At 38.1% G+C, this 12,808-nt stretch overlaps 1 protein-coding gene across 2 annotated transcripts in view; it reads left to right on the top strand.

Annotated features, from left to right (window-relative positions):
- The window catches only part of SNX4 (sorting nexin 4), a 47,209-nt gene extending 42,690 nt beyond the window's left edge, over positions 1–4,519 (top strand). For both annotated transcript variants that reach the window (XM_033087281.1, XM_033087292.1), the window contains exons 12-14: positions 1,358–1,503; positions 2,682–2,796; positions 3,340–4,519. In XM_033087281.1, the coding sequence (XP_032943172.1) occupies positions 1,358–1,503; positions 2,682–2,796; positions 3,340–3,387 (309 nt within the window). In that variant the 3' untranslated portion in view covers positions 3,388–4,519. The remainder of the gene's footprint in view (positions 1–1,357; positions 1,504–2,681; positions 2,797–3,339) is intronic.
- Positions 4,520–12,808: the final 8,289 nt, after the last annotated feature.

Raw genomic sequence — 12,808 nt, 5'->3', positions numbered from 1 at the left:
AAGCTCAAGTAGAATAATATTGAATGTCAACTATAATTATATAATATATAGACATTCACAGGATATAAAATACAGTATACAGAATATAGTCAGTGGTACTGTAACAACTATATATGATGTCAGAGGAGTAGTGGATTAGGGAGGTTATCACTTTGTGAGGGGTATAAATGTCTGACCATTACGTTGGTTTGTACACCTGAAACTTAAAAAAAATAAATAAAAATTTAAAAATAAGAGAAAAAAAAAGTTCCGTTAGAATTTTACCCATTTTGACTATTCCATGTTAAAGATTTTTTTTTTTAATTGGGGAAGGGGAACAGGACTTTATTGGGGAACAGTGTGTACTTCCAGGCCTTTTTTTTTTTTATCCCAAGTCAAGTTGGTGTCCTTTCAATCTTAGTTGTGGAGGGTGCCGTTCAGCTTCAAGTTGTTGTCCTTTCAGTCTTAGCTGTGAAGGGCGCAGCTCAGCTCCAGGTCTAGTTGCCATTTTCTAGTTGCAGGGGGCACAGCCCACCATCCCTTGCGGGAGTCGAACTGGCAACCTCGTGGTTGAGAGGATGCGCTCCAACCAACTGAGCCATCCGGGAGCTCAGCGGCAGCTCAGCCCAAGGTGCTGTGTTCAATCTTAGTTGCAGGTGGCGCTGCCCACCATCCCTTGCGGGACTCTGAGGAATTGAACTGGCAACCTTGTGGTTGAGAGCCCACTGGCCCATGTGGGAATCGATCCGGCAGCCTTCGGAGTTAGGAGCATGGGGCTCTAGCCGCCTGAGCCACCGGGGTGGCCCCCATTTTAACCATTTTTAAAAAGTGTACAGTTCAGTAGTAGTAAGTACATTCACAGTTTTTTAATTAAAATTTATTGGGGTGACAGTGGTCAACAAAACTACATAGGTTTCAAGTGTACAATTCTATAATCATCTATACACTGCATTATGTGTTCACCACCCAGAGTCAGTTCTTCTTCCATCACCATGTATTTGACCCCCTTTACCGTCTTCTACCATCCCTGCTCCCACAGTACATTTACATTATTGTGGAACCAACTTCCAGAACTCTTTTCATCTTTCAAAGTGAAACTATACCCATTAAATGTCAACTATCAATTTCCCTCTTCCCCGAACCCCTGGCAACCACCATCCTACCTTCTGTCTGTGAATTTGACTACTCTAGATACTTCCTATAAGCAGAATCATTTGTGTTTTCGTGACTGGCTTATTTTTCTCTTAGCATGATGTCAAGGTTCATCCATATTGTAGCATGTATGCGAATTTCCAGCCTTTTTATGACTGAACAATATATCATTGTATGTACACATCACATTTTGTTTATCCGTTGATCTGTTTCTATTTCCTTTTAGACTGTGAGAACATTTTCTTTGAAAGGAATGACTACCAAGCTCTTTGGTCAAGAAACTCCAGAGCAGAGAGAAGCCAGAATAAAAGTGCTTGAAGAACAAATAAGTGAAGGGGAACAACAGCTGAAGTCTAAAAATTTGGAAGGCAGGTAAAAATGCTGAGATGTTTAACAAAGCTAGACATGTAGACTACATGGCAGATCGTTGCTTTATAACAATTCCCGGCTTCATTGGCATCCCTGAATATAGCCTGTTCTTCTAAAATGCAGTGATGGAATTCCTAAGAAATTTGACTTATCAAAAATCATGTTATAAAAACCGTTGTTTTAGTGTGGAGCAAAAAGGGAGGAAGAAGGTTTCAGATTCATAATATTATTTTCCTGCGCTTTTCATGATTTCTATCCTTTGCACATTCCCTGTCCTTTCTTTTCTGTCATTTAACGAAAATCTGATCATTCTTCAGTGCCCAGCTCTGTGTTACTTCCTTTGTGAAGCCTTCTCTTATCCACGCAGGCTATCATAGCACTTTGTTCGTGCCACTGCAGCGTGGCAGTTTTGTCCTGGGTGGTTAGTTGCTCTGTGTGAGTGTCCCTGGCTAAATTACAGGCCCTTCTACGTCAGTGACTGTGTCTTTTTCATCTTTGTGCCGCAACACCTGGTACAGGGCATGGCATGTAATTATTCCATAAATACTTCTAGAAATTCAATTCTCAAAGATCTGCCATCACTGTTTCATTTCCCTTATAGTTTTCATCGGACAGTGAGTAGCCCAAGGCAGACAAAGAGTGTGTCATTGGTTTGGAGGTGGTTTTGTTAATTTTTAGAACTGTTGGCATCAAATAAGTCAAAGTAACCTTTAATGAAGAGAGTTAAAAAGACAAATGCCTGTCGGAATTTTTAAAACTCTACTTGTCATTTGAAGCAAGTACATGATGAATATGATACATAATCCATCCATCTTGTCAAAAAGAGCATCTATTTTCCAGTGACCCCAGAAAGGCAACTTCATGTGGCATCTGTTAGGCTTGTGAGCTGGTTCAAGGAACCATGTACATCTGTTTTATAGGAATAATTTGAAGCTGAAATTCTTGTTGCAAAAATATAGATTATCAAAATGTAGAAGAATATTTGACTCCTTTTTCTCCTGTCATTTTTAGGAAGAAAAATAGATCTTATACAATCAATAGCTTTTTCCTCTATATAGATAAATAAAAAACAACTCAAATGAGAACTGGTTATTTCAATTTATAAATATAAAATATAAATTTATAAAATATAGTTTACTTAATTTAAATATTAATAATAATGACTATATCTTTTATTTCAGAGAATTTGTGAAAAATGCTTGGGCCGATATTGAACGCTTCAAAGAACAAAAGAATCATGACTTAAAGGAGGCCCTTATAAGCTATGCAGTCATGCAGATCAGCATGTGCAAAAAGGTAGGTTTTGATTTCAGTGAAGATATAAGAATATACAAAAGTGCTTACAAATTTCTTCAAAACTGATTTCTTCCATTTGGACCAAATTATCATTTTCATTTTTAAAGCCCATTCTTCTCCCCTTCCAGAATACTTTCCAATATCTCCACTTAATTTTGAAAGAAATGTCATAACCACAATAGCAGTTTGAGTCTCCAGTTGAGTCTCCACTCATCTAAAGGTCCAAATTTGTGTGCCCCACTTATCACTTGTATTGAAAATACATACATTACTTTGATTATATGATGTTCTTGGTCAGGGCAGTCAAATACCATTGCTAACGGTGATGGCTACTTTGATTGAAAAATAGCTTAAAGATTATTTTGGGAAAATGAGATTATGATACGGTTTTGTTGTCAGAGTAAATCCTTCATGTAGCTGATATATATAGAAGATACCAACATAAAACTTAGTATACTAGCAAGACAAATACTTCAGCTTTCAGAATCCTTCCAAAATCACATTTTAAACCTCCTTTTTTTTGCTTTTTTTTTTTTTTTTAAGGGAATTCAAGTTTGGACCAATGCTAAGGAATGCTTTAGCAAGATGTAATCTTATGAAATGAATTTCTCTTCAATCAAAGTGCCCCAAAACAGAAGCACAAATAAACAAACAAACAAAAAAATTTAAATTGCTACCCAGTATACACAAAAATACATAAGTTGAGTAAATTTAGCTTTCTTTAATTTGATTGTAGTTGTGTTGATACAGCACAAAAGGATGTGTTTTAATGAAGATGAAATACTATCATTTGAGGTTTTGGGGACTGGTGCTGATTCCAAAAACTTAATTTGATAAAATATACCAACAGCTTGTTTGTCAGGCTTCTGAACCAATAACTGAATGTCAAGATGTTAGGTGATTTCTAGATGTTCATCTCAATGCCAGCTCTTTCAGATCTGTTTGTGTAGGGAGTTTTTTTCCTAAGATTGAATTCCTATCTTTACTTGGTAAGACCCACTAATCTATCGTAGAGGGTTATTTTTTCTTGCCTTATTGTTGAGCTGTTTGGTTTGACAAAGCTCAGCAGAAACTTAGTGTGAAATCTGAGATTTTCTCCCACATGCATTGATGCCCCCTGTAATGTTTGCATACACTAGAAAATGCCTTCAATTTGTGTTTTACCAGAATTTTGATACTGGTCAGAAATTTTATACTGCCAACAAAGAAAACTCGACCTCTCAGATGCTTAATAGAGAACATTGTTATGATCTAGGAATTGCTATACAGAAAGTTTTAATTGAGTATGTTACATATTAGCATTAAATTCTTCCCAAATAATTCTTAACCTCAGTGTTGAGCCTAAATTTAGTCCGCTTGGCTCGCTACACATGGCATTTCAGGGTACAAGATGTAGCATTTCAATGTATAAGATATATGTAGTGAACATATGTGTTAGTATCTTCATTATTAACATCCTTCTTTTCTATTGCTTGGCTGTAATTTTTGTAAAGATAAGTTATATTGTTTTTTGGTGTGTGTTTTTATGGTATATGTTCAGATGCCAAGTGCCCTCATTTTGCTAGCTTTGCATAATCTTACATGTGCTCATTATTACTAATTATGTAGGAAAAAAATTCTCCATACTGTTCAGCATTTGACTTTTTTACATGTTTGAAATGTTGCTGGATTTTTGTGCTGTTTGCCAAACTTATACAATAAATAAATGAAGTATTGTGCTGATTTTCATATGATTTCTCTTATTTTTAACAAAGTGATTCATATTAGTATCTTTGAGTACATATTTTAGTACATATTAGTATCTTTGAGAAAATAATACATACCATATTATGTTTTGAAATGTTTGTGTAAATTTGCCTTATGCCAAAATATTGGGTTTTAAAAAAATACGATGCTGAAATGAGATATGATTTTTTTTAATTTTACCTTTTTAAAGATAAAATAGTTAGAAGCAAAAGTAATCTGTATAAATATACATTTCATGCCATTGAGTTGTGTCATCTCTCGACTCATGAAATAAAATAGCTTTCCATTTGGCATTTAAAAATCAAAAGCCTTCTTTCCCAAATTAACCTTATGCTAAATGTAAAATGTATTAGATTTTTTTTTCTGCTAGCTGAGTTAATTTGAGAAGGCCCTTGTTACCTATGTTTTCAAAGGTGAATTCAGGAAAATATTTTATTATCTTCTCTAAAATATACAGGTATTCACTTGGTTGTATGTATATTTACTAGGAATATCTTGACTTGGGTTGATTTTGAAAAATTCATTTCATAGCACAATTGTTTCTTTTAAACTCTTAAAGGAATTTTATGATGGAAATAATTTTGGTTACGAGGTGTGATCAAAAACTACAGTGAATGTTTTAAAAAAAATTATTACAGTAAAAGGCACATTGCCATTAATCCCCGTCAAAATACTCTCCCACACTTCGAACACTCTTATCCCATCATTTTTTCCACTTTCTGAAGCAGTTCTGGAAGTCCTCTTTCGTGAGTATCTTTAGTTGCACTCTTGTGGCTGCCTCGATGTCCTGAATCATTTTGACTTTGGGGAAGAGCCAGAAGTCGCACGGTGCCAGATCAGGTAAATAAGGTAGATGAGGACACACCATAATGTTTTTGTTTGACAGAAATCGAAGGAAAAGTTCATGTAAATGCATTGTTCGTGATCCATGATTTATGGCACTTTTTTTTTTTTTTAATTGGGGAAGGGGAACAGGACTTTATTGGGGAACACTGTGTACTTCCAGGACTTTTTTTTTTCCCAAGTCAAGTTGTAGTCTTTTCAATCTTAGTTGTGGAGGGTGCAGCTCAGTTCCAGGTCCAGTTGCCATTTTCTAGTTGCAGGGGGCACAGTCCACCATCCTTTGCGGGAGTCGAACTGGCAACCTCGTGGTTGAGAGGATGCGCTCCAACCAACTGAGCCATCCGGGAGCTCAGCGGCAGCTCAGCCCAAGGTGCTGTGTTCAATCTTAGTTGCAGGGGGCGCTGCCCACCATCCCTTGCAGGACTCGAGGAATTGAACTGGCAACCTTCTGGTTGAGAGCCCACTGGCCCATGTGGGAATTGAACCGACAGCCTTCGGAGTTAGGAGCATGGAGCTCTAACCGCCTGAGCCACCGGGCAGGCCCTGATTTATGGCACATTTTAAAACACACCTTCTCTCAACCGTAGCTCACACCCAACTGACTGCACCAAACAAGTCGAAACTTGTCACACACTGTTACAAAGGTTCCACGTGCTGCTTCCGGTATTGAAGATCCCTGCCTTTCCGTTGGATGGCGCTTGGCAACAGCATTCACTGTATTTATTTTGTGATCACAGCATAAAGGCTCCATGTCACAACTTGCTTCTCGTATGGCAATTTCTGTCAAAAACATTATGGTGTGTCCTCATCCGTTTTATTCACCAGATCTGGCACCATTACAACTTCTGGCTCTTCCCAAAAGTCAAAATGACCATGAAAAGTAAACATTTTGAATCGATTCAGGACATCGAGGCAGCCATGACAGCACAACTAAGGACATTCACGAAAGAAGACTTCCAGAACTGCTTCAGAAAGTGGCAAGAACAATGTATTGGATAAATGTGTTTGAAGCAAGTAATTTATATCAGAAACCAAGGTTGATTTAACAATTAAAAGTCAATTACTATAATCCACCATATTAACAGAATAAAGTAAGAACCTCAGATCATTTCAATACATGCAGAAAAAGCATTTGACAACACTGATTTATGGTTTAAAGCTCAGCAAACTAGGAGTGGAAGTAAACTTAGTGTGATAAAGGGCATCTATGGAAAACCTACAGCTAACATACTAATGTTAGGAAAGTTAAGTACATCATTAGACAACTGCCCACTAGACATATATGTCCCCATTTCCCCCTCTCCTCCCACCGATGCTGAAGCTCCTCCAGCTTTCACCGCAGCCTGCCTCCAACTATTCCCTCCCCCATTGTTCCCTGTGCTCATTCCTAAGCCGTTTTCTCAGAATATTTATTAACCCCTGAAGCAGGTGGATGGTCTATACTTCAAGCTATAACAGAGAGTATGTTCACTAGGTGGGCACTCCAGGTACAAAAGGTTTGGGGAATCTTTTGATTCAGCACATCATTATAAAATCCATCCCCAGATGAAGGTGGAACTAGTCAATTCATTAGCAAAAGCGCAAATGAATACAACATCCCTTTCACGTACCTGTGTGATAGAAGCACCGTTCAGAAGACAAGGAGAAATTCCTTAATACTCAGTTGTTAAGGCTTTCATTTCAGAGGATATACTGTGTTTCCCCGAAAATAAGACCTAACCAGAAAATCAGCCCAAGCATGATTTTTCAGGAGGACATCTGAATATAAGCCCTAATGCGTCTTTTGGAGCAAACCTTAATATGACTCGACTCGGTCTTATTTTCGGGGAAACACAGTAGCTAACATGCATCGAATGATTACTGCTGAAGCCAGAACTGAGGCACAGTGCAGAGATGTGGCTTGCCCACGGTCCTACAGCTAGTGACTGGGAGAGCCAGAATTTGAACTCAAGTAACATGGCTCCAGAGGCTGAAGTTTTCAAGACTTTTCCCTTTTGGATGAGCAGGGTCTTTACGTGTCAGAGACCTGGAGCACAGCCTCTGAGACAAACCCATGGGGGGAGTGGGGATAGAAAAAGTAACTAACGATGTTCAAATTGCAAGATATTTGAAAAGAAAATATCTTGGGTACTACTGGGAATGGGAGCAGGAAGAGGAAACATGAGAGTGAGGCAGGTTGTGGTGACTACTAGACTAATTAACCAACTTCAGTGTGCTGGTGAATCACTTGGGGAGCTAGTTAAAACACAGATTCTGATTCAGTAGATTGGACTGGAGCCTGGGAGTCTGCATTTCTAACAAACTACCGTTTAATGTCACACTGCCAACGCTACTGGTCACACTGAGTAGTGAGGTGCTAAAGATCTATCTATCTACGGTATCTATCTATCACCTATCTATAGATATATTTATGTAGATCTATAGATATATATAGAGAGAGGGTGCCAAAAAATGTATACACATTTTAAGAAAGGAAAAAAGTATTAAAATTATGCTGATGGTAACCACTTCGAGCACCTCTTGTAATTGTAGAAGTCAAATGTGACTTGTATTCATCTTTTGTTATTGGTATATATTACTACAATTTTAAGTTTTCCTTTTTTAAAATGTGTGTACATTTTTCTGGCACCCTCTAGATATAGAAACATACAGATAGATATTTACATATATGTATCTATATATGTATATATAGATGAATATCTGTATATATGGCCTGGCCAAACCAAGATTCAGTTAGATGTAGATATTTAGCAAATATACAAAAATTTAGCAGTTACACAAAAAAAAGGAAAATTAGATGATGCCAACATCCTAGTACAATTCCAAGTTAAGTTTATATCAAAAGCAAAATTTAAAACTATGCAAAGCCTTAATGGTAAAGATGAGTAGTAGAGGGATAATAGAAATGCAAAAATTGAGACTGAAATATGGTAATAACAAATTATTAATGAGGCTTTCATTAAATACTGTGAATGACTTCCTGTTAAATACGGTGATTTAGACATGGGTTTATCTTTGTGCCTTCTCAAAGTTCCTCTAAATGACAGTAAGGAATTTTTTTTAAGCACTGTTAAGGACAAAGAGATCAGAAGATGAGACAACTGTACAAGAAATGTTCAGAAAATTTTGGAAGATAAAAAGGTGGAGAAGTGCTAATTGACTTAGCAAAATGGCGGCAGCTGAGATTTACATGCCTATAGCTGGGGCTACTAATGAGAAGCAAGCTAATTTGCACAACGGAATCCCAGAAAGACTCAGGAAATAGAGGAAATGGTTATACTGGTAAGACCGAATGGGTGTGGGGTTAAAAGGGTGGGGATGAGGGTGGGGGTTGGGTAAAAGTCTGTACCAAGAGCAATTAGATGCCCAGGTCCAGACCCTTTCTCCACATGCTTAAGAGACCACCACTTCTTATTACCATGAAATATCAGATCAGTTAATATACAAAGAACAGCATCAGCCTTCTCAATAGCAAAATTTCTTAGATGCCAAAGAGAAGAGCGTAATGCCTTCAGAACTCTGAAGGAAAATGATTTCCAACCTGACAGTCAAACTGTCAATCAAGTGGGGGAGAATAGACATTTTTGGATATACAGTCGCTCAAAATTCTCTTCCTACGCATCCTTTCTCAAGGATACTACCGGAGGATTTGGTTCATCTGAATAGGAGTATAGACCGAAAATCAGGAAGACATGGGGGGTACAGAAAACAGGAGATCCAACATAAGAGAGGTGAAAAGGAGTCTCAGGAAAGCACTGTCCAGAGTGGAGCCAGAGATGGAGTCCTCTAGGAGGAAGGTCACCTGGGAAAAAGTTAGAATTGTAAGCTTATGTATAGATTCGACAAATGTGGAATATTCTGGAGAAAAATGTTTAGTAAGAAGAGAATCAGAATATACTACATGCTCTGCAGTTAAAAGTATCTACTTAATTATAATAATGGAAACATGACAATCATGGTGCTTATCCAGACATGGTGCTAAAAACTATAGTGGTTGGTTGGAAGGTTAAGAGAGCCAAATACTCACCTGGCATGTCTTGATAAATCAAGATGATACTAGAAACAATTTTTAGAAATATAAAGATAAATGTCAAAAGATACTGAAAAGAATGGAAGGAATTGAAGAATGGGGAATAGGTACAAGTGGGGCAAAGGATTGCTGTTTAACATAAACTTTAAGGACTATTTAATTTTTAAATTATGTGATCGATAACTGGTTTAAATCATAACCGTGTTTCCCTGAAAATAAGACCCAGCCGGACAATTAGCTCTAATGCGTCTTTTGGAGCAAAAATGAATATAAGACCCTGGTCTTATAGTAAAATAAGACACGGTATTATATTTTGTTTTATTTATTTTATTTTATTAATTATAAAATAAGATCGGGTCTTATATTAATTTTTGCTCCAAAAGACGCATTAGAGCTAATTGTCTGGCTAGGTCTTATTTTCAGGGAAACACTAGGTAAAAGTAAGTGAATTGACTTTAAAACATGTCATCTGTAGAGAAAGCAAATAATGCAAATAGCAGAACAGTATGTATTGCATGAACCAGTTTTATTTTTTAATAAAAAGAGGGTTAATTATGTCTGCATGTGTCTGTGTGTTTGTATATGCTTTGGAAATATAAGATACTAAGTAAGTGATTCACAATGGTTACGTTTAGGGTGTAGATTGACGGTTGGAGTAGCAGCCTCTTTTTACTTTATTTCGGTACTCTTAAAATTTTTGCACCATTATGTATTGTGTAGTAAAAGACAAATTTTTTTAAAAGTTTAGATAGGAAATAATTATCCAAAGAAAGATAATCTACCAAAAGAACACCCCCATACCTGCAGGGGGTAGGAATAATATTTGTCAAAAGATGTCACTATATACCAAACTACTTTGGTACCAGAAGAAAAATGAATCACTACTTCAAACAATATGGCCCAGTAGGAACTTTATCAAAGTTGGCACATATCCTAGACAGTGGAATACACTGGAAATGAATATGGACATGGGTAATAAAAGTGATAAAAGCACACATTTCTAAAAGTGGCTCCTGAGAAAATTTTAAAGAAATTAAAGTGAGAAGATTAAAACAAATTAATATCAGGAATTAGGTTATCAGCAAAATGTGGCTACAGCATACTGGAGTGAAAGGGCAGTGTCCACATCTGCCCCCTCCGCTTATTAATAGGTAGTTTCATAAAGTATGGTTTCTAATAACCACAGTGCAGCTCGCTGCCTGTATGTTAGAAATGCTGCTTGGTAAGCAAATGCAGTGCTCCTTATATATGACAGGATGGAGAAAGGACAGGTAGTGTGAGGTAATAGCAAATTCAAAATGTGTGTAATAAAAATGTAAATATAATGGCTTCTTTCTCCTAATACTTATAAGAGGAGAAAAATAGCAGTTTTAAACAAGAAGACCATAAAGGCAAAGGGAAGCCAAGTTCCGTTCCCCCATCCTCACTCAGGGAAGTAAAAGAGGCCAAATCAAAGGCCCCGTGGTAGTATAAACCTAAGTGACAAAGGACATCCAAGTCTCTTTTAGATTGTGAAATTCATACTTGACATTTTAATAAAACATTAGAATTTTTTAAGTTAATTAGCCTCATATTGGAAATGAGAGTGGCTTCCAGTTATGATGATGATACAATGAACATTGTCTTTATGCTCATAGGAGTAAGATAAATTTGGTGGGAATTTTTAAAGTTTTATGCCCTACATAAAATGGTCCATAGTGTATTTCTAATAATGTTGAGTGAACTTCATGTTCTAGTTGCAATGACTGGCTGAGCCTCCTGCCCTGGCATTGGTCAAAAGGGGATTGAGAGTGGGGAACAGTGCAGGTAACCGAGGAAGGGGTGGTGTATTCTAGCACATGCATGTCTAATTACATTCTCATGCTAATTTTAAAGTAATTTGGCAATGACCTACCATTTACAATTGCCTTCATCTTACCCCTTCCACAAGGTAAGCATAACTGTATTTTGTTTGTTCAAAGGGAAAAGCTATTGAAAGTATAGAAAGGTGACCAGCAACGCTTTGAGGCTCCAAAATGACAGATTCTTGTCAGGAGAACTAAGTCTTAGGCAGGAAACTCGGGGCCTTCCCCAGTCCAAAGGGCAGAATTTGAGCCCTCTGAGAGCTGGTGTGGGCCAACATGGACATCAGCACCTTTCAGTCCCTGTCCTGGCTGCCCTGGCCTTCCTTTCCCTGCTCCTGAGCTTCCAATTTGGGGTGGGGGGGGGGAGAGAGAAATAGAGCGAGAAAGTGATTTGAGAGTTTCTCCAAAAGGACAGAATTGTGAGAACAAATTAATACTATGCAACCATGCACCTGATGCCCAGAGAGGCAGAATGAAGAGAAGATTCCCAGTGCTTCCCAGAGTTGCTAAATTTTAAGCGAATGGTGGAGAGGACTGAGCCAGTAGATGTGTTTTCTGGTTGGTAATAAGGGCCAAGGCACTTGTTCCCTCAAAATCAATCCCTGGTCTTTCCCTACTAAGTATAATGAGTGTGAGAAATGAATTTTCAGTAGTGAAATTTATGATTTGTTAATTAGCACAATTGATTTTCACTGATATCATTAATGGGATTCAGAATTGAAAAAAATAGTTAAAATTCGTGGGATTCTGATTCACGGAGTTTTGCACAAGGCCTGGAAATCTGCATTTTCCAAAAATGTCCCAGGTGGTTCCAATAAGCAACCAAGTTGAAACACCTCATTCTAAGGACAGAGGCAATGTCCAACCGTGGAGTTTGGTTATAAATGACACATCCCATACCCTTCCTTGCCTTCCAGACATGATCGGTACAAATGGAGCTCATGAAAGTTGAAGGCCTTCCCAATATGGCCCCAAGTCAATGGTGTGGCTAAGAGTTCACTTGAGGACATGTTGAGCCTGGTGTGCATGAGGACATCCAGGGCGAGGTGAGCAGCAGGGAGTCGGATGTACAGGTCTGCAGGTCTGGAGGAGTCTTAGTAGATGGACAGAGAGAGAGAGAGAGAGAGAGAGAGAGACACACACACACACACACACACACACACACACACACACGTTGGTCAAGCCTGAAAAAAAACAGCAGTGTTAGCCTTGTGTTGTTCCTGAGGTGGGGAGGACCTAAGAACGCTGGCCCTGTTGTTTACATCCTGGCGGCAGCCCCTTGTGAGTCGAATTCCTGGTCCATGGCTCAGCAAAGGCTCAGGGCTTCCCACCTCTGCTTCCTTCCACCTCGAAGCAGCCCTGGAAAGTCAATAGAAGAGACTTTTCTCTGTTAAACAACTGCTCAATTAACCCTTGAAATAGACCCAGTTCTTTCAGTGATAGATCCCAGAATCTTCAGCTACAAATGAGCTTAGAGATGATTTCCCTCATTTTAAGAATGAGGAAACAGGACCAGAGAGGGCAAATGACTTGCTTATTCACACAGCCA

The sequence above is a fragment of the Rhinolophus ferrumequinum genome, chromosome 2, assembly GCF_004115265.2.
Source record: "Rhinolophus ferrumequinum isolate MPI-CBG mRhiFer1 chromosome 2, mRhiFer1_v1.p, whole genome shotgun sequence".
Classification (NCBI taxonomy): domain Eukaryota; kingdom Metazoa; phylum Chordata; class Mammalia; order Chiroptera; family Rhinolophidae; genus Rhinolophus; species Rhinolophus ferrumequinum.
The sequence above is the reverse complement of the archived record's forward strand: the minus strand, read 5'-3'. Positions and strand labels throughout refer to the sequence as shown.